Here is a 23,130-nt window from a genome sequence, read left to right as displayed (position 1 = left end):
AAACAAAGGATCACTGCATACCTTCACATCCCAGTTCTTGTTCAGATAGTAGATGCAGGTTATGCAGCGCCCGTCACCATTAGGATTGTCCACATGTCGCACGTATCCTGTGCCACTGCCTGGGTAACACGCCACCATGGCCTGGTTGAGTACAAGAGAGAGGGTTTAAGAAACAAGCCATTTAGTAATGATGAAATGAGGACATTTTGTGGCATTGTTCGCTGAGATCCTAATATTTAAATCCGCATTGTGTTCTGATCATAGGTGGACAAAATGAAAAAACAGAGGTCAGTGCGTTTTGCAAAGTATCATGCTCTGATTATTTAAATAGGCACTGGGAGGAAGTGAGGGACAGATGTGGTCTTGCATCTGGACTGCACATGGTAATATGCTAAACATAACAGAACCACATACACACATTATTACAGGTACATGTTGTAGCTGTAGCAGACAAACATACACACAGAAAGACAGACCAGAGTCCTGATCTAAACCTGATTGAAACCTCAACCACCAGGCCACGAAAGTCGGTGGATCAATTGATACCAGGCCACACAAGAAATCTTTAATTATTTAAGTGTTATTTAGAGTCTGAACGATCTATTATTTTGAAAAATAACAATATCCTCTAACTTGAGCGCCTAAATTAAACCCACAAGCAGCAAAATGAGTGAGAAACAGGCGTCTTTGGAAAGTTTCTATGCTAAGGGGAAAAGACCCAGCAAAAAACCCGAAAATTGCCAAGGAATGGATCCTCATGGTTCAACAAATCAGGTGACTTGAGCATGTCTGTGATAGAGGATCGACTGCTGGAGATTGCAAATGATGGCAGCCTTTCATGGCATCCGTTTGCATATCGCTTCTTTTCTAAAGAGCGCAAGTTCGTTATTCCCAATGGAGGTAAGCGGTTTGCATGTGCACGTGGCGTGATGCGCTCACTCCTTCCAGACGCATCCAGTAAATGAATGCAGCAAGCCCACCGCAAGTCACGTGACAAAGTCTGAATGATCATTTATGGAATAGACACATTTCGATCGACTAATTATCTCAGACAAACACAGAACATCCACTCGCCTAGCAACCTACGAACCCCCCCACACAAACACCACTTAATCCACGGTAAAATTGTCAAGCGTTGACCCGTCCGTGGTGATAAAAATGTTGGGGAAGACTGACCTAGCTGATATGTTATGTGCTTATGTACGAGTATGACGAAAAGTCAACTGACCTCTCTAATGGAGTAGGTAGGTAGGTAGGTAGGTCATTAATATTCGCAGAAATGTACACAGCGGCCTCTGGTGGAATTATGAGAAATCGCACATATGAGAAAAAACGCCCCAGTAACGTATTTGAGATTATCACAAATGTACAAGGAGCCCTCTAGTAGATTTGTGAAAACAAAAATGGCAAGAACACCCGGTCAAGGGTACATATTTCTTGGTTCTCAAAAATGTAGCCCTGGGCACATATATCTAATGAGCCTGGGTTGGTTTATTTTGGAAAACACTGTTCTATTAACATGGTTTAGCCTACAAGACAATTAAATCTCAGTGCTTATGGCCTTGTGTATAGTGCGCCATATAGTGATTTTAATGCGTCAGGTGTCAAAAAGTTTCCCAATTCTTTCACCCATCTCAATCTCCAACTTCGCTCATGTCTATATATACTCTCCTATCATAATAAAGACAAAAATACACCTTGAAAACAAAGATATATAAGCATAAAGAACTAATATTTGAGTTTTCTGTCCCTTTTCAGATTTACAGTCTGCATAGGTGCCAGAATGATGAAGCTTTTCTGTGGCACTTGCCAAAGGTCAAACACGCACATGCTTTAAAATAGCACTCACTTTACATTATTTCTGCAGAGCGGTTGCACTGGCTGATCGCCCACACACCAACATTATCACTGCTGTTTATGAGGTTTTATGAACACAGCTCTGTCTCTCACCCACATCTGCCCCAATACTTGAACATCTAAGGCATTGAATGACATGGCAACACACAGGCAAAGCAGAATATACAAGCTTATTTGTTAACAAAGAATTTGACAACCTAAAATAACCCAATTTTTTATGTCTAGATCGATTACTTAAAAATATATATTCAAAGGGCACCTATTTTACACCTTTTTCAAGATTAAGGACAAGTTTTTAGTGTCTCCAGAGTGAGTTTCAAAGTTTCATCTCTAATCAGAATATTTATCATACCTTTCAGAATACTGACATTTTTTGCTCTGAACACAATGTAGCTGTTTTTGTTGCTTGTATCTTTAATGCTAGTTCTTCCCATCCACTGTTCCCAAGTGCCCGTCATAGTGTGCCTCAATCTCCCCTTCGGCTGCGTCAGATAACAGCACAGTGACAGACATGAAGGAAGCAGATCTCACGTAACGTTAGTGAGAAATACTACAATAAGAATTTCCTAATGATTATTTGATGTATTTGTTGTGGAGTTAATTCAAGCCTTTCTGCAATGATAAGTCACACACAATGGCATTACAAAGTTTGTGCACATGATTTTTGCGCTGTAAATTTGACAGGATACATGTTAATATCCACTGCTGTATGGGTATGTTTTTATAGAGATTTTTTTTAAAGGGCCATATCCCCCAGCCCTACATTAAATCCTAAATATATTTCATTTTCTTGTCGGCTTAGTCCCTTTATTAATCTGGGGTCGCCACAGCGGAATGAACCGCCGACTCATCCATCATATTTTTACGCAGCGGATGCCCTTCCAGCCGCAACCCATCACTGGGAAACATCCACACTCACATTCACACACACTCATACACTACGGACAATTTAGCTTACCCAATTCACCTGTACTGCATGTCTTTGGACTGCGGGGGAAACCGGAGCACCCGGAGGAAACACACGCGAACGCAGGGAGAACATGCAAATTCCTCACAGAAATGCCAACTGAGCCGAGGATGCTGCAAACCAGCGACCTTCTTGCTGTGAGGCGACAGCATGACCTACTGCGCCACTGCATATATTTGTAAGATGTTATTATACATATATACAGCATCTGTATGAATGTACACATTTATTTGCCATGAATACGTTGAATAAATACACTAACAGTAAATGTATTTTATTTCTACCAAAGATTTGCAGTTTAAATGAAATGCTGTTATTTTAAACACTTTATCCAAATGTCCAAAAATTTTATTTTAATTGCATTTAATATACATTAGAACAGAAACCAGTTCATTTCAATTGGTATTAATTATTTTGGAACATTTCAGTTTAGATGAAAGACCCTTTCAGACGTCTTTCAGAAACATTACAGAATTTCTGTCTCATTTATAACTTTTTCACAGTTATATTTCCTTAGCTTTGTTTAAATTAATGCTCAACTTCGTTTCAGAGGCAATATGCTGTAAAAGGGTAGTTCACATGTTCTGGCACGTCAAGCACTGTGCCACTCATATGGGCATTGCCAGTTCCAATTTGGCTCAAACAATTTCCAGATCCAAACACCAATATAAAGCCTGATACAAGTCCAACAAACCAGCATCAGCATCTGGCCTGCCTTCAGTAGAGCTGAGTTTTGGCACAGGTACGAGGCATTCCTGCGCATGAATGATGGTAACCGGGTCTGTTTTGGTAGGCGGGAGAGCGTGATCAGGGTGAACTGTTAGCTGTCGTGCTCTCTGATATGCTCAGCCCTTTATCAAGCCTCACAGAGAAACTGTTATCTGAGTTGTTATCACTGAAGCACAGTATAGCGGTAAGCATAAAGTGAGTCACATGGGTTAAACAGCAGCCCAGCGCTCGCTCACAGCCAGCATTACCTCCGCCTATATGCTTGTTTGACGTCAACAGGAATGATTGTGCACTATTTTCTTAAAGGGATAGTGAATGAAAAGTTTGTCTTTGTTTATTCTCCCTCAAGCCATGTTTCAAGGGTGACTTGGTAACCCAACAGCTACCATTGATTTGTATCATATTGATTAAATTTGAACAATTAACTTTCTCATTCCATAGACCAAAGATTATTCAATAGTAGTGGATAACTATGCCAAAATTGAAAATGCTCACTAATATTTTCATTACGTTTCATATTAATGTTGCAGTGTTTTTAATGATTGTGCTAATTTCACTATACTGTATAGTTCTTAAGTGCTTGCAATTTTAGCCAGTGATTCTGACTTTTACTTGTTGATTTTGTTTGTAAATTTTTTTTGTTTTGTTTTGTTTTTTTAAATGTAGGGCTGTCAAATGATTCAAACAAATTTACGTAATAAAATCACACTGTTTTTGTCATGTATCATGATTAATCACGAAACGCCATATTTATTACAGAAATAAAAACACAGGCATTTTAAGTGCCATTGGAATTTCAAAACAATCAATGCCAATAACAAACAAAAAATATTTTCATGTTGGATTCGAAGTGGACTACAAACACACACACACACAGACAACACGCACAGTCAGCGGACCTGGTGAGCGAGGGATCCCTTCAGATTCATCAACGCGCACGATCACGTTCATCAGATTTTTGATTACCTTAAAGGATCATGTGAGTCCCGAAATGCAGAGGTTTTTCTTTCCGTTCGCCATGCGGTCAAAATTCCATTAAAACAACCTGAATAAAAATATGCTGAATGAGAGTGAACTGCTGAACTGCAGTTAGTCTAAAGATTAAAAATGAAACACTCGAAACTGCATGAAACTCTGGAAAAAACGCAGGATAGCCAAACTTTTACAACCCTTCACACACCCTGTACAATAGTTTGACTACATAATCATGTGTATATATATAAGAAAATCAAACATAGTTTCAAAAACCCTTTTTTAGGAGAAACTTCCCCCATTCATTGACATGTGCAGTTGATGTCAGAACAGCAGAAACCATTGCTACTTTACAAACGTCACTTTAGAGCTAGTATTTGAATGATTCTCTAGTGTAATGTTTAAAGTGATGACAAAACAGATAATTTTGCTCACAATTAAGACAATAATGTAGAACGCCATAAAATGGCATCAGTCTAAAGACATTTCTCTGTTGTAATCAGGATATTACAATAATTAACCCCGAAAAAACCAAAGCAATGCAAACACTAGCAAGTTACTATAGTAAAAATACAGCACTACAACATACAAAAGTGATAGATCGAGAGTGTCACTTACCAGTGTTATAATGATTTGATCAGTAGTAATTGAAATGTTTTACCTTATGCAGTCTCTGTCACCATCTTGTGACAGAACATCAACCCTCTTTGCTCTGCTCAATTACAGGCTAATGGCCGCCATAGCGCTGAATCTCCAAAATTACAAATATTTCAAATATTTCAAATAGTCACTGTCCTCATAAGTACACTGCATTGTTGCAAAACAACTACATTCTTGCCGAAAACAAAACTCTAAAGTACATTATGTTGTCCAACAGCTGCAATATTAAGTCGTAGTAATACACAGAGGTGATGAGGCTGTACAAGTGTGGATATTGCAGAATATTGCACATCTATCAGCCAATTAGATTCGAAAACCAGACAGAACTGTTGTATAAATAAATGATTTTGAATTTAAACTTTATTATGTAATTAATGTATTATTACATTAACTTTAATTATTGTTAAAACGTGAAACACCTAATGCCTATTTAAATCATAATCTATTCTTGTGGTGCAATGCTGTATTTGTTTTAACTTTTATAATGAACGTATAAGTGATAGTTCACCCAAAAATTTTAATATGCAATTAATTTATGGTTTAGAGGCAAATATGTTTCTGTATTCAATCAATTACAGACAATAATGCTGTAAATAGCACAGACCAATTGTTTTACTTCCCAAGAGATCAGTGTATAACTAGGAGCCATGAGTATTGATTTTGTGTTTCCTGGAATCGCATTTTATGAATCACCAAGGACCACAGTTTCATTTTTTTTGGTTGAACTATCGGTAAGAGATGTGATGTAATGGTCAAAGTTTGATCTAAACTCAACACATCATCCATACCCTCTGTGTCCACCGCTAAACCAACATCCCCCAGTCACATGGTTATGTAGAATACAGCTAAACCTACTCTGCCAGCCACAAGCACCTCTGTCAAAAATCGCTGTCTGCATAATGCTTTAGACAAAAACATGTATGAATGGAATCCTTTTGAGAATGTTTTGACTAAAACAGCATGAACGTTCAGTCAAAAACATTACATTCCTGACCAGAAAATGCATGGCTTATTCATCATGTTACTCCCCATTTCTTTTGATTGATTGTCAAATGCCAAAACACATGGTTCACAGTATGACCTCACAAGGAAACGTAACTATTTCATGTTTTGTCAGTTTATTGGCTAATAGGAGCTCAGTTGTACAGAAATGTACAATATATAAAAGGAAGCGTGGCACCAAACTCCACCCCTGAACCCAACCTTTATTGGGGGATGAACAAATCTAACTAAATTGTACGAATGAGAACGTAAAAACTCATCTGAAATTAGCCACTAAATGAAAAAGTTACAAAATGCCATGAGATTGCATTGGAATCATGACAAAATCACAGTTGCCATGCATGACCTTTTCATATGCTTTGCTTCTTGCTTTCTTGTAAGTTGTATAACATTGATTCGCTTCTTTCTACAGATAAACAATGTTTCTGAAGTGTTGCACATGTTTCATGTGCTTTTTGAGATTCAAAATTCTCTTCCGAGTGCCATATGTATTTGCTCTTCTCATGTAAATCCACCAGAGGCCTCTGTCAACTGACTGACTGAATGACTGTCCAATATACCCACCCATCTCCTTCTCTAAACCCAACTGATAGTGTTTAAAAAAGCACTCCTTCAAAAGAGCAGTGCAAATAGAGGAAGCATCATTCAGAGGATGATTATGAGTAGAACGGCCATAAATAAGATTGGTGTCATGGTCTTGCTCTTTTTAAATGCGCATTAGCTTGGGCAACCTTACTAACTTATGAGAAAGTTGTTGTTTAATGTTATTGGGGATTCCAAATCTTTAATGTAATCGTAAGCTTGGCAAACAGTTTTGGAATATTTTATGTTTCCCCATTCAGAGAAAATGCACAAGAATACTGCCTAAAAGAGGCATTTCAAAGATGGCTGCCTTTTACCCAACCGATAGTGTTAGCACTAGTTGACCAGCAATGAAAGTTTGAAGGCAAAATGCAGTCATACATTTCTCTGGCTACATAATTTGGGATTTCCAGAAATGTATATAGAGCTACATTTTCAGTATGAGCCTATGTTGGTTTTACTTGACCTCAGTGCTGCATTGGACACTATCGATTATGATAGATCGCTTAACTTTAACTGTTAAAAGCTGTTAGTTACTAGTTTATTAGTTAAAGTTATTAGTAATTAATAAAAGTGGGGTAACTAGTTACCTTAACTCCTCTAATTTTGATTGTGATGCAAAAACGTGCACCTTTTGTAAAGCTGCTTTGTAACAATAGTTATAAAAAGGGATCTACAAACAAACTTGAACTGAATGTGTGTATTTACAGTTGAAACCAGAAGTTTACATACACTCTAAAAAAAAGAACCAAAACCATTTTGTTTTTGAATGTCTGATGGTAAATCATGCTAAGCTTTTACTATTTTAGGTCCGTTATGATTACCTAAATGATTTATATTTGCTAAATGCCCGAATAATGAGAGAATTTTTTGTTTTTTGTTTTGAGAATTGTTTATTAAATTTCTACAATGTCAAAAGTTTCACATAAAATGGTCGTGCCCAACTGAGTCTGGTTCTCTCAAGGTTTTTTTTTTTTCTTCACTCCAATCAGGTGAAGTTTTTTTTCCCTCTCCGCTGTCGCCACTGGCTCGCATGGTTCAGGATTGGTAGAGCTACGCATCGATGAATTTGCTCTTCAGTGTTTGAACTCTCAGTAATGATTAAATCACACTGAACTGAGCTAAACTGAACTGAACTGAACTTAAACACTAAAAACTGAACTACACTGTTCCAGTTACTATGACCATTTATGTGAAGCTGCTTTGACACAATCTACATTGTAAAAGCGCTATACAAATAAAGCTGAATTTAATTGAATTGAATATTTCCTTGGTATTTTTTTAGCTTTGCTTTTAAACTGTATAACTTTGGTCAAATGTTTTGTGTATCCTTCCACAAGCTTCTCACAATAGTTAGGCCCAATCCTCCTGGCAGAACTGGTGTAACTGAGTCAGATTTGTAAGCTTTTTCAACTCTGCCCACAAATGTTCAACAGGATTGAGATCAGGGCTTTGTGATGGCCAACTCAAAAACATTCACCCTGTTATCCTTAAAGCACATTTTAACTAATTTGGCAGTATGCTTAGGGTCATCGTCTGTTTGGAAGAGCCATTTGTGGCCAAGTTTTATTTTCCTGGCTGATGTCTTGAGATGTTGCTTCAGTATTTCTACATAATATTCTTTCTTCATGCTGCCATCTATGCTGTGAAGTGGACCAATCCCTCCTGAAGCAAAACAACCCCACAACATGATGCTTCCGCCCCCATACTTCACAGTTGGGATGGTATTTATAGGCTTGTAAGCTTTCCCCTTTGTCCTCCAAATGTAACACTGGTCATTATGGCCAAACTGTTCAATCTTAGTTCCATCAGACCAAAGGACATGTCTTCAAACATTATTCTTTTACTCAGGGTAATTTAGCAAATTGTAATCTGGCTTTTTTGTTGTTGTTGATTCTGAATTGTTGATTTTCCCATGTTTTCACAAAAGGAAGCAGCGTGTTTGAGGTTTTCCTTTAACATTATTCTACAGTTGTGCCTACAATTAACTCAAATGTTGTCAATTAACCAATCAGAAACTTCAAAAACCTTGACACCATCATCTGAGATTTTTCAAAGGCATAATAATCTTAATGCATGTAAACTTGACTTTCAAGAAAAGTTATAACAATTTCTCCAAAAATATCTCTCTCATTATTCTGCTATTAAGCAAAACAGAAACAAATTTGATAATCCTAACTTGCCTAAAAAAAAGGTTTAGATTTATTTATTTATTTTTAAATGGTTATGTCCCTTTTTTTACAGTCTATGCAAACTTCTGGTTTCAACTCTATATGTGCTTTTGCAAAACAACAGATGCGTAATCAAATAAGTGGAATAGAGTCTCAATGAAATCTAAACAAATGTTGTCACTAGTGTTCACTTCTAGAATGAAAATTCTGTCATCATAGTATTCCCTCCCTCCACTTGTCCCAAACCTGTACGAGATTCTGTCCTCTGTTTAGCACAAAAGCAGATATTTCTAAAAATCTTGGTATCCAAACTGTTAACATTGACTTCAATAGTAAGGGAAGAAAAAAAATTGTGGAATGACAGGTGAAAGCTGTAATGTGTCTTGGCTGACCAATTGTAATGTGATCCACGTGATCTCTTAATTTGATGACCAAAGATCAGTGTTAATTTAGTCAACGAGCTTGACGCAAACAGAAACTTGACATGTCTGTTGCGCCAATAACATGACTGAATGTGTGCTCTCGGATCTGCTCATCAAATAAACGAACAGCGTAATTCATCAGATTAAAACAAATGTTAATGGTGGTAGTTTATATCTTTTAACTACATTTTATTCTTAACAATAACTCACTGTTCATTCATTTGATGAGCGGATAAAAGCTCACTCTTTCGTAGTTTTTAGTTATGTTAGGACATGTCAAGCTTCTATTTGTGTCAAGCTGTAGGCTTTTTATTTTACCCTTATTTTAGTTGAAGAACTTAACACGACCACCGATAGCAATCTAAAGCAGTTCTAACTGGATTTTATTTGGCTTCACTCATTATAGAGTGGAGGACGTGACCTGGCAGACTTCATAGGATCCAACAATGACACCCAGATGAAACAAATACTGTGCAGAGAAGAGAAAAGCTTAATTAATTATCTCATTAAAAGGAACAAAAATGATAGTGGGCACCAACAAAGCTGACACAAACAGCTAAATGTCCCAAAACACTGAATTACTGCCATCAAATTAAAAGCGTTACAAGTTATGAATCAAACCAACCAGCTATGGGGAGAATCACAAAATTACCACCTTTGATTTAAAGCAAAGAAGTATATGGCAGTATGACAAAGGTACTTGAGGAATTAAATAATGGAAAGAACTACAGTATTATGAAGCATTGTGAATGAAAAAAACTAGAGTTAAATCGACTAAATAAAAGTGATAAAATATAAAATTGTTAATTCAATATTGTTATATATTACAGCTGCATGATTTTCATGCACATTTTGTCAGTAAAGCTGGTTCTAGCAAACCTCCAGCATGAGCTTTTAGATGTAGCAACATTTACTACACAGTAGGCTTGTCGCAATACTGGGATTCGGAATCAATAGATACTGAAATTTTAAAAACGTCCATTTCCTGCTAACATTTAAGTGCTGGTGAGCTTGTTCTTAAACAGTGCTTATTTGCCATTGTGTTCACGTGCTCAACAGAAATGACAGTGATTGGCTGTGAAGGTCATCAGTTCACCAAATTCACTGCTGTTTACTGAGTGTACCTACAGATACAGGAACACTTTAGCATTTTAAAGCCACGATACATCATATGTCAGCATGACTTTAAAATGCTTCATAAGCCCCTTTCACACATACGGACCTTTCCGGCAATTTTCCAGAAAGGTCTGTATGTGTGAACAGGCATCACGGTATTGTTACGGTATCACTGTTTGAAAGGGGCTAGTGTTTCCTGGGTTTCTTTTTTGTGCGAGTTTCTGCACTAGATCAGGCAGAGCGAGTGTCTCACTCACAAAAGATGCATGCTGTATATGAACTTCACTGTACAAATTAAGTAAAATTTAAAAAGTTACAACAGCTATACAGACAACAGACAACACAATTTTTAAACGTTTATGTTCTAATCTATGCATCTAGTCTAATCGCTACATTTTCACGCTAGAAACATGTTTTATGCAGGAAAGTAACTGATATGCTGCAACGGCTCTTTTAAATACGAGATCAATGTAGCGAGTTTTGACACTCTCACCGCCGGAGCTGAAGGCAGACAGCGTTGTCGCCAGGGCGGCAAGAGCAACCTTAGACGCTCTCGCGGCTTTCGGTGTGAACGAAGGTTAACAGTCTACTTATAGGCCGTACTCACACTAGCTACAGTTGCCTCGAATCGGGCCAAAGCACGCTTGTCCCCCCTCCCATCTCCCCCGACGGCCCGCGCTCACACCATATCGGGCTTTGGCACGCTTACATCATCGCTGCTGCGCTGTTCAGAAGCGCTCTCTATGGCAAGCCTTTTTAGCATTTAAATCTTTGTTCTGACTCCATAAATATATTTAGAGATATCTCTAATTATATTTTGACTAGTCATAATTATAATTCGACTAGTCAGAATAACAATTAGAGATATTTGCAATTGTACTAGTACGAAATTAGATTGGAGATATCTGCAAATATATTATGACTAGTCATATTCCTCCATTGACTTCCATTGAAAAATATTTGCAGATATCTCTAAATGAGTTTTTACTAGTCATAATACATTTGGAGACATCTTTAATTCGTCATATTTAGAGATATTTACAAATATATTTGAAGATATCTCTAATTAATTTACTAATACTCGAATTACAGTTGTAGATATCTTGAATTGGATTTTTGACGAGTCAAAAGGCACACCTCTTCCAACCGGGCCAGGGCCGGCCAAGTAAACCGTGCTTGAGCCCGATTCAGTGCACTCACGCTTCTCAAACGATCCGGGAAACGGGCCTGGGCACGGTACGGATGGCATAGTGTGAGTAGGCCCATAATCTAATGAGAATTAGTTGACATGTAGATGCAATGTAACTTAAATTCAACAAACAGACCATTAAAATAAAGCGTGACCGAAAGTATGATCGTGGATAAAAATAAGAGTTATACAACCTTCCTTTAGCTTTATCCCTCTACCTTTTTAGATCTGATTTTTAATGTTTGCATCCCAAGACCAACTGTTGCTCTCAACTATAATCAAACACATTCACCTAAAATCTCTCTCGAGTAGCACCGCATCCAGACAGATGTTTCACATAAATCAGTTCAAAACCCATCTGCATTCAATGCAAAGCTAACCTTCAATATAATTATAGGTAAAAAATGAAGTGATGCTGTGATGACGTGTTGGTTTGTTTTGGCAAGCATGCAACAATCCCTTAAAACAATATTGTTTTGGTCACGTAAGATCCTTTCATGCCTAGATAGTCAAGTAGATAGGGAGCACAGGGTGTGCTGAGATAAAACAGTGTAAACCTGATGAAGAGAGCGCAGAGGATAAGTAGGGCATGAGGGTTAGATAAGGATACACGCTGGCCAATACACTTCAGGACACGATGGCAACCGATGCAGAACAGTATAGGCAGAAGAAATAAAAGGGGGATTTTAGTTTGAATACAGTGATTATGTTTTACATGTGCGCATTGATTCAGGTCTATATTATGATTATTATATATTATTATATATTATTAGATTTTTACATTTGTAACAGCATTTTAGGCCAAATTTTATAGTTTTGCCACATGCTTTTAATAGTCTTGCAGCTCATTTCTCATTTATGATGTTCGATATAAATAAATCAAACATAAACCTAAAATGCGTTTGTATAGATTCAGAGAACATTACAAATATCCTCATACCATAATAATGTTTTCATGTATAGTTGAAAGTCTTACTTAAATAAACTTAAATACATACTCTCAAAAAAAAAAAAAAATTATATAATAATATAATATAATATTAAAAAATCATAGTTTTATATTAAAGTGTTATTATAAAGTGTGTTAAGCGTATGAAAGCAACACTGCCAGTTTGCAGTTTAGTTGATCTCTAGTAACCTAGAATATTGAAATATTCTTGTTATGTGAATTAGGTTATGTGGTTATTAGGTTATTGTGTTTTTTTATGAAAAAATATTCTGACACATGCATGTGCCAACATAGGCTCATTCTGAAAATGTAGCCCCTATATACATTTCTGGAGATAGCGAATCATGTAGCCAGAAAAATGTATGGCTTCATGTCATGTCTTTAAAATTAACCCTAGGGGGCGGTATGTTGCCGTTCATTTTCACGCTTACTAGCTGACCGCTGACATTCATTTGGACGGCTTTTCTGCTGTTTGTCAAGTGATTTGCCACGTACGTCAGAGAAATTTGAAACGCAGAGCGAAGTTGACCGTGATGACAGGGTTCGAGACCGGTGATAGAACAAACAAGTAAATTACAGGGTGATAATGTGGTAAAATCTGATAATGTGGTAAAAATGAGGGGGCTTTTGTTTTTATGGATTGCTTTTGAAAACACTATCGGTTGGGTTTAGGGAAGGAGGAGGGTGGGTCAGTCGATCGGTCAGTCAGTCGACAGCGGCCTCTGGTGGATTTAAGCGAGAACAGCAGGCACAAATGGCACTCGCAAGAGAAATATGAGATCTCAAAAAGTTAACACAGTGGATTTGCAAAAACAAAAACTGCAAAAAAATATAAAAATACCTCATAGGATGTATTTGCTGCTCTCCAGAAATGTATATAGGAGTACATTATCGGAATGAGCCTGAGTTGGCATGTGCCATTGATTTAAATATTGGTTTCATCTAGTTCCCACAATTTCCAAAACATTCCAATCTTCAATGTGTGTCAGTGTGTTGTTGCATACGGAAATGCTGGAATGTTGTCCAGTCAAAAACATGCTGCAGAGGAAGAGCCTGAACTCAAGTGCTGATAAGAGGATGGAGCATGATTTCCCCTCTACACCTCACGCCTGTTGTATAAGCTACTGTAATTGTCACAAACACTAATTAGTATCGTAACAAGCTTGAAGAAAAAAAGATGATTGATCATCATCTCACAATGTTTAATAATAAATAATCATATTTTTTATTTAAACAAGTAATTTAGCAATGCCGCGCCATTAATAAACCAATGGCAGAGAAACAAAGCAACCATCGGGGCAACCGCAGTGAGCACTGTTTTTTGTAGTTCAGCTATTCTTTTTTGCACTAGATTATTATGCGATTAATGTTAAAAAATCAATAATGAATTGGCCGACAAAAGTGTATCCTGTGTGTGTGTGTGTGTGTGTGTATTTTATCACTGGAGCCGCTCTCTTCAAAAAACGAAAGTTGCTTAGTCTGTCTGGCAATATTTTGGCTTTTAATCAAATGAAAAGTGAATTTACATGAGCCAATATTAAAAAATTGCAGTAAAGTAACTGACGTGCGGCCACACATCGAATTTGAGGTCTGATCTCATCTCTCTCTCTTGCTGTCATCCAGATATAGATACAGACGCCACACAAGTCAAGTCTCAAAACTGAGGCTGGTACCAGCTGACAGGTAGAAAAGCTGAAGCCTTTGCGAAATCTGACAAAATACAGCGCTGACATTAACAGGCAAAAATAACTTGAGCTAAAAAGTCTATAGGAAATCTGTAAAACACAATCAGAGCCAATGTTACGAAGAAGAAGTGTCGCCTAATAATTATATTAATTCTAATAAAATGGAAATAAACAAAATAAACAATTCATTGCATTTTTCGTTTGATGAAATTATACGGAAACGAAAAAAAATCAAAGGGTGGCTAGTATGTATTGATGTGTTTTAATATGAATAAAAATATGCTTGGCCTATTTAAGCTTTACGGCTATATATGCCGCCAATAGGCAAGCCATTCAAAAAAATTAGTTTTACTATGAACTGGGTTATAATGTATATTTTACAATAAAAACTAAATGTAGCATGTCTCACTGTCATTTAAAACATGCAATTCATAACACACCAGAGCTGTAGTCTATGCAGTTTGTAAACTTAAAGGGAGGTGTTGGTCAAAACTGCGCAACACGTAATTAAACTCCAATATCTCTGAGGGAGATTATGTTACCAGATAGCCAGTAATAACGAGAGATTTTACAAATAAAAGGTATTTAAAAAAAAACAACAACACGCAAACAACAAAACTGGTCCCGTGGAGTTCAGCACTAGTCATCTTGCCAGTGTATGCTGTGTAGTGTGTATAGCGCCCTTATGCAACGCGTGTTGGCAATTATCGCAGAGCTGAAAGTGAAAGTATTATACGCACGCATTCATGGGCTGCGTCCCAAACCGCCTACTACTCAGTAGGTAGATTCTGAAAATCTTTAACCTGGCCGGAGTTTTCAGAAAGTTGTAAATTTATGTGGACGAACAACTGTGGCTTTGAAAATACCTGTATTCCTGTGGACAGGGCCTTAATGTCAAAATATGCACACAAATGTAGAAGGAAAAGTTTTTGCTTTAAAACAATATTTGAATTAATCTTCTCAATATAAATAACTATTTGACCATTGGAATCAGAGATTACTATTATTTTCAAGATTGTAATGTACAGTCTTGCCCTCCTGACTTCCAATGGCCGACTGCAGATGAGAGTAAACGCATACTGCTGCTATGGTGATGTTTTGTTTGGCTGGCAGGAGCATGTTAAGGTCTCTGGGAAGGGCATGTGAGGTTGCACCAGATGCTATTGCCATGTGGCTGATGTAGCTGGTACTCACTGTTCTTATCCTCTTTCTCTATGCAACCACTGCTGCGTTTTCCCATAATAGAATGTTTTTTAATACGCCATTGAGAATGAAACCAAAGAGTTTCACTGAAAGCACTGGTTTACAGAGAAAGCAAGCCCGCATTCACTGTCCTGCAGGGTACAACAAGCTCTGTGCCTTGTTTCCAGGGGAACGGCGAAAAATATTTTGGCTGGCTAAAAAGTATGGGGTCTGATAAGCTGGAGAGAGGAGACGGAGAGGAAAAAGAGAATTAATGGGAGGGCTGATCAAGGACAATCTGCACCCTGGAGAGAAAACCAGGGAGTTACGCGTTCCCAAAGGAATAGAGACGTGAGACATGAGCTATTCTGATGCGAAGGGAATAGGGCTTTATCATTTTAAATGTTCTACAGCAAAGACACTTGTTAGAGTTGTTGGGCTCATTGGCTTGTTTATTGTTTAAGTTGGAAACATACATACAGTACACCTTTAAAGGAAAAATATACTCATTTATTCACACTTAAGTGACTCCAAACCTTTATGAGTTTCTTGAATCTGTTGAACACTAAAGAAAACCAAATACTATAAACGTCAATGGTTTTCAGCTTTCTTTAAAATGTTTTAACGTAAAAGATTATAGTAAAGAGAGTAAATGATGACAGAATTTAACGTTTTGGGTATTTTAAACTATCCCTTTAAGAGTTTTTTGTTCCACTATATCAGTTTGTGTCTGTTGATTTCCATCACAATACATAATTTTACACACATAATAACGTTAGTTGAATTTAGTACATGGTAAAATTAGTTGTTGTTTTTTTCTCTTGCACTGGGCTGTAAATTAAGGCTTTTTTGATGGGATTAAAAAAAGAGATTCCCAAAATCCCTTCTGTAAAAACTTTGGACTCTAATGTGTCAGAACACATATTTTGAGCATGACTTCATCCAGCGTTCAGATGTTTGTGCAAGAAATAGAAGTTCATATTTAATGAAATAATGCCTCACTTGCATATTTAAACAACAGTTTAGCATTCTAGTAAAAGGTTTTGCAATTTAAAAAAGGCATAGTTCACCCAAAAATAAAAATAATTCCTTACCACACTGCAAAAAAAAAATATTTTCTTACTTAGATTTTTTGTCTGGTTTCTAGTCCAACTATCTTAAAATTCTTATATCAAGAAGCGTTTTCTAAACACGCAAAAGATTGTCTTGTTTTAAAAAATAATATGAAAAAATATGGTGACTTTTTTTTTTAAACAGGCAAAATAATCTGCAAATAGTGTAAGCAAAATGATCTTGCTTTTTCCTTTCGACATAAGATTATTTTGCTTACCCCATTGGCAGATGATTTAGCTTGTTTTAAGGAAAACTCACTTAATTTTGGCATATTATTTCTTAAAACAAGACAATATGCTTTGCTTGTCTAGAAAATGCTTCTTGATTGAAGAATTTTGAGATATTTAGACTAGAAACAAGCTAAAAAAAATCAGAATTTACTGAAGTGGTTCTAAACTTTTAGGAATTTCCTTCTTCTGTTGAACACAAAACAAAATATTCTGAAGAAAGTTGAGTTACTGGCCCTACTGTGGAAACTAGTGTTGTCACGATACTGGAATTTCCAAGTTCGATACGATACAGTATTCGATACCATTTTCGATACTGTGGGGTAGGGCGGAGCGATAAAGAAATTATTGAATATTTTTTACAATTCATTTATGAATATTAGGATTATTTTATTTCTTTAACCACCTTATTTTAATAAACAAACAATTACTGAGGCAAATAGTTTTAATACCAAAAACAAAATAAAAAAGATCTTGTCTTTTCATTCATTCATTCATTCTTTCATTCATTCATTCATTCATTCATTTTCTTTTCGGCTTAGTCCCTTTATTAATCCGGGGTCGCCACAGCGGAATGAACCGCCAACTTATCCAACACATGTTTCATGCAGCGGGTGCCCTTTCAGCTGCAGCCCGTCTCTGGGAAACATCCAAACACACCCACTCACACTTATACACTACGGACAAGTTAGTTTACCCAATTCACCTGTACAACATGTCTTTGGACTATGCGGGAAACCGGAGCACTCAGAGGAAACCCACGCAAACGCAGGGAGAACATGCAAACTCCACACAGAAACGCCAACCGACCCAGCCAAGGCTCAAACCAGCGACCTTCTTGCTGTGAGGTGACAGCACTACCTACTGCCCAACTGCGTCGCCATCTTGTCTCTTTTGTTTTATAATAAAATAAACAAAAGTGTTAAAGATACTCTTAAACTTGATAAATAAAATTTTACAAAGTGTGTGCAATGGTAACAAAATTTAAGGTAAATCAACATTTGTAAGCTGTCAATAATATGAAACCGTAAACCCCAAACTCTGTGAACAAAACAAATTATGATTTTTTTAAATCTAAATGATCAAATCTGAGCTTTCAAGTAAAGGAAGTACCAACCATCATTATTCAATTACATTTTGCAACATTACAAATTGTGAATTTGAATGACTAAATTACCCCCTATGCTAAAAACTCTTTCAGATAGGGTGCTAGTGGCTGGGATGCACAATAAAAGAAACCAAAAAGCCACTCTGGCGACATCCTCACATTCTTTTTTATAGACAATCTCTGCTGCTGCTGCTAGTTATGGCACTCATTTTCGCATGTGTTGTTATTCTGACCTGAGGTGGTGATGACCCAACTCAACCAGAGTCCGTCTAAAAGCAAGTGAAAAGCAAAAAAAGTGTTGATTCCTTCAACATTTTCAATGCACTTCGCGCTCCCCTAACATTTCTCGTAGCTAGGCGGCCATCATCTGCTTTCTCAGAGGTTGGCAACTGGACAAACCATTATTGAAGCTCTGATACAATTTTTTTATGGTGAATATTAAAAACCACTGCAGTATTTGGGTGCTGTGTTTGTCTGAGGTTATTAGCCTGCCGTGTTTACTGAAATGTGTATATTCCGTACAAAGTGTGAAGCAGATTGGTTAGTTCTATTTACATGAACTGCGGCTCCCACAAGGCATTCTGAAAGATGTTCACCATGTGCACGTTGTTTCCTAATTGCACGTGTAAGCCATCTCAAATCGATTGGAAATAACCCTAACCATTTCTTCCAAGGCGCTTGCTAAGCAGACACATTTTATTAAAACTACTGTACGTAGTGGACATTGTTCCACCCACTAAGGCAGGGGTCACCAATCTCGGTCCTGGAGGGCCGGTGTCCTTGCAGGGTTTAGCTCCAACTTACCTCAACACACCTGCCTGGATGTTTCAAGTAAACCTGGTAAGACCTTGATTAGCTTGTTCAGGTGTGTTTGATTAGGGTTGGAGCTAAAATTCCGGGCACCGGCCCTCCAGGAACAAGTTTGGTGACCACTGCACTGAGGTAACACCCATGCTACTGTGACGGTTGGGTTTAGGGTAGGGGGAAGTGTAGGCGATCATCCATTACATGATGAACCTGCTTCAGTACATCATCAAGCTGCGGGCTGCAGCGAGAACTGTCTCGAACAATGCCCTAGATCACACTGACCTGACAGAGGAAAAGGGCTGATTTCCATACCAAAGACAAAAAATCCTATTAAAGTCAATGGGTGTTTTTCTCCAACATTCTTCAGTACATCTTCTTTTGTGTTCAACGGAACAAACAAACTCAAACAGATGACAGAATTGTTGGTTTTGGCAGAGCTATCGCTTAAATATACTAAATTAACTTACTTAATGCAGAATCTTGCTTCTAGGGCAATTCACACAGCCTTGCTTTTACTTCCCTAATGATCTAAATATTATGATCACAATAACCAACCAATAATCATAGTGAAACCAGTAGACAATGAATGTCATTCAAATGTGTAGCAACACAGCGATAACCATCAGCTCATAATAAACACCGCACAATGCAAGTAAACTGGGCTTGCATGCATATTTTAAAAACACTATCCGGTTTTGGTGTCAAAAGCTAAACAAACATCTAGTGAGTTACAAGATTGATGACAGCATGTTTGCAGCTTTGGGTGAAAAGCCAAGACATTTAACCTACATGATTTAAAAAAAAAATAAAATCACTGCTTTACCCTAAACTTGGTGAGGTTATTGAGCATATTTGCTTTGTAAGACAATTGACTTGGGTTTGTGTAAACAACTCGAACATTGTTTGAAGGAAAGCAATAGACGATATGTGGAATAACAAGAATTTACTTAATTTTTGTTAAAGTTTGGGTTCAGTATGTTGCTCTTATATGAATGTTTATTTTATTAATAAAGAACACAGTACTATGAACAAAAGGGACTGTAAAGACATTGCTCCTTTATTTAAGGAACACTTTTCGCTATTAAAGAAACATTAATTAAGACTTTTAGCTCAATAAACTACTAATGGACTTCTTATTAATAGTTATTAAGCTAGTAGTTGGGTTGAGGATTTTTGGGTTAACTGGGAAGGATTAGAAATTAAATGTTATTTTATAAGTGCTAATAAACAAACAATATCTTAATAATAAGCAGGTAATAAGCTATTAGGTATTAGTGGGATATGAATCTTTAATTTCAAACATTAACAACAACATTAATGGTTCATGATGAGCTTCATATTAGGGCGTACACACACTACAGTTGCCTTGAACCAGGTCAAAGCACGCTTGTCGCCTCTCCCGTCTCCCCCGACGGCCCGCACTCACATTACATTCGGGCCTTGGCACGCTTACGTCATTGATGTTGCGCTGTTCAGTAAACGCTTTCGCTCAGCACAGTGAAGATTGTTTTAGTTATATCGCTTTTGTCGTTCGATATGCTGTGTCACACAGTCAAATATTTTGCCGAACAGATCAGCCACTTTTGACGCTCATAAACAATCAGAAAGTCCTCGTGCTGCAGAAATGAGGTTTTGCTGAAGGTGCGCAGCTGTCGTGCAGTGAGGGTTTTGCGTCTTTATTAAACTATGACAGTTTGCGTTCATTGTACAGTAAGAGTGAATAATTAATCCATATGAAATGGTCACTTAAAAGTCACGTCTCGCTTTCAGTTTCGGGCTTAGGTGCGTTTTTCACTCGCACACAAGCGTACTACGCCAAAGTCTAAGTGAACTGTGCTTTGGCACACCTCTTCCACCCAAGCCAGAGCCGGCCAAGTGAGCCGTACTCAAGCCCGATTCAGAGCACTCACACTTCTCAAACGATCCTGGAATTGGATCTGCATTGTCTTCCCGTGTTTTGATCCTCGCTTTGTAGTTTGTTTATCCCTGTCTGCCGCCTGTCTTTAATCATCTGCCTGTGTTTATGACTACGACTCTGGATTATGTACATACCTGTTTGCCCCTGTATTGACCATTGCTTTGCTGACCTCTCCATTAAAACCTGCATTTGGATCCGCAAGTCTGTTCCCAGTGTCTCCAACGTTACAATATTACATGAATGCAATCTCGACTTGTAATACTGTGCTCACGACATTTGCCATTGAAAAGTAGATCGGTGTAAGAGGCCTGCCACCACAGCTGGAAAAAATCCTAGTGGAAACACTGTACTCATTTCAAAAGCATTAAATATTGTACAAATCCCAATAGTAAGATTGCTAGTACACGCCAAAAAATATTTTTGACTAAAAACAACTTTGTTTAAAACAAGCTGAAACAACACAATTCTTGATATTTTTGGGCAGAACTTAATTGTTTCATGTTCAATCCACTTAATCGTTATTAGTAACGTAATTTATTTGATTGTAAATGAGATGACAAATCAATCTAATAATTAGTGTTGAGGGGTGACGCAGTGGGTAGCACGTTCGCCTCACAGCAAGAATGTCGCTGGGTCGATCCATGGCTCAGTTGGTGTTTCTGTGTGGAGTTTGCATGTTCTCCCTGGGTTCGTGGTGGGATTGTGGCTTCCCCCACAATCCAAAGCCATGCAGTACAGATGAATTGGGTAAACTAAATTGTCAGTAGTGTATGAGTGTGTGTGTGTATATTTCCCAGAGATGGGTTGCGGCTGGAAGGGCATCCGCTGTGTAAAAACTTGCTGGATAAATTGGCGGTTTATTCCACTGTGGCGACCCCGGATAAATAAAGGGACTAAGCCGGCAAGAAAATGAATGAATGAATGAATGAATTAGTGTTGAGACAACATAAACAACATAAGAACAACATAAATGGATTAAGTTAACTTTAATTAAAGTGGATTGAACAAAAAACAATTAAGTTGTTCACAAAAAAAACTCAAGAATTGTGTTGTTTCCGCTCTTTTAAATAAGTAGTTTGAACAAGCAGCAAAATCATTTTTGATTGTATGTATATTTTTTTAGTTCAACTTCACCCAGTTATATCTAATAACTAAAACTCAAAAATCCAACCTTGATGTTTCCATCACCAAATAATTTAATTAGACTGCCCATTTAAACATAAGCTTAAAATAAACCATTGAACAGAACAATACCAGGTAATAAAACTGACAGAATGAAATTCCTTTAGCTAAATTCTCAACAAAAAAAAGTCTATTCCAAACCGATCGATAATCAGTAGAAGCACTACCATCAAGCCTCAAACACTCTTACAACATGTTTTCATCACCCATTTGCACAAACGTGTGAATGCAACAGTACTAGCATTCCCACTCCAAGGGTTGAGCAATGCGATTCTACCTCCAGGCGTAAACATAAGACTGAACACATGTGCAAAATCGCACATCAACACACTGACTTCTTCTCAAGCTCTCATCGTTTACATGCATTTCCCCGTCGTGTCCTATATGCTTGACATCTAAAAGCCGCAGTGAGAGGAAATCGTCGGAGACTAATGCAGTTCTTCTCTCACTGCAGATTAAAAGAGTATTCAGCGGATTAAAAGGTGACGTGAGAACAGCAACTGCAGCCCGACTGATCTGACCCACTGAACAGAAGAGTAATGCGGAAGGAGAGAAGAGCCTCTAACGAAACATGCTGACACCATCCTGAGATTCGCAAAAGGTCATCCAGATCACATTTCTAACAGGAACAGCAATGGACAGGCTGTGATTACAACAGGAATGTCCATGTGGTCCTGGAATGCTGTCTGGCTTTATATACATTCCAATATTCAATACCACAATATACTACTGATGACCATGATATTACTGTGAGCACTTTAAAACTCCTATCAATAATTATGTATTATTTTAGCGCTCTTTAAGAATACTTAAATTGGCGTATTGCAGCGGTTTTCATCACAACACCATACACTTAAATATATATTACGAGTGTAACGATACACTCAGCTCACGATACGATGTGTATCACGATATTTGGAATAAAAATTTTAAATTTAACTGAAATGCAAATTTTACCAAGTAAACTATTTTTTATGTATTTCTTTTGTTTCAACTTGTTAAACTGATCCTTCTTTAAGAAAATAAATTAAACAGGCCTGTCTCTGAAAAAAAAAAAAAACAATTTAAAACTTCTTAAAAAATATTATTGAAATTACAGAGTGAAATGAATTATCTCTAAATATATTTATGGATAGTCAGAACAAAGGTTTAAATGCTAAAACGGCTTGCCATACGCGCGCGTCTATCATCCGCCCTCTGTAGTAACAGCTCACGGTCAGCTCATGTCATGTGTGATTTTGCGGCCGCCAATACATCATTATATGAAGACAGAATGATATTTTAGGGTGAAT

General features: G+C 37.4%; 1 protein-coding gene across 4 annotated transcripts in view; it reads right to left on the bottom strand.

Moving 5' to 3' along the window:
* The window catches only part of egln2 (egl-9 family hypoxia-inducible factor 2), a 41,565-nt gene that overhangs the window by 6,000 nt on the left and 12,435 nt on the right, over positions 1–23,130 (bottom strand). For all 4 annotated transcript variants that reach the window (XR_015509036.1, XR_015509035.1, XR_015509037.1 and 1 more), the window contains exon 3: positions 22–141. Coding sequence is in view for 1 of the 4 variants with exons in the window: in XM_087283707.1 (XP_087139833.1) it covers positions 22–141 (120 nt within the window). In the remaining 3 variants the exon portion in view is untranslated. The remainder of the gene's footprint in view (positions 1–21; positions 142–23,130) is intronic.

This window comes from Danio rerio, chromosome 15 (genome assembly GCF_052040795.2).
Source record: "Danio rerio strain M-AB ecotype USA chromosome 15, GRCz13ab, whole genome shotgun sequence".
Classification (NCBI taxonomy): domain Eukaryota; kingdom Metazoa; phylum Chordata; class Actinopteri; order Cypriniformes; family Danionidae; genus Danio; species Danio rerio.
Note: the sequence above shows the minus strand (reverse complement) of the source record. Positions and strands in the feature narration are given on the sequence as shown.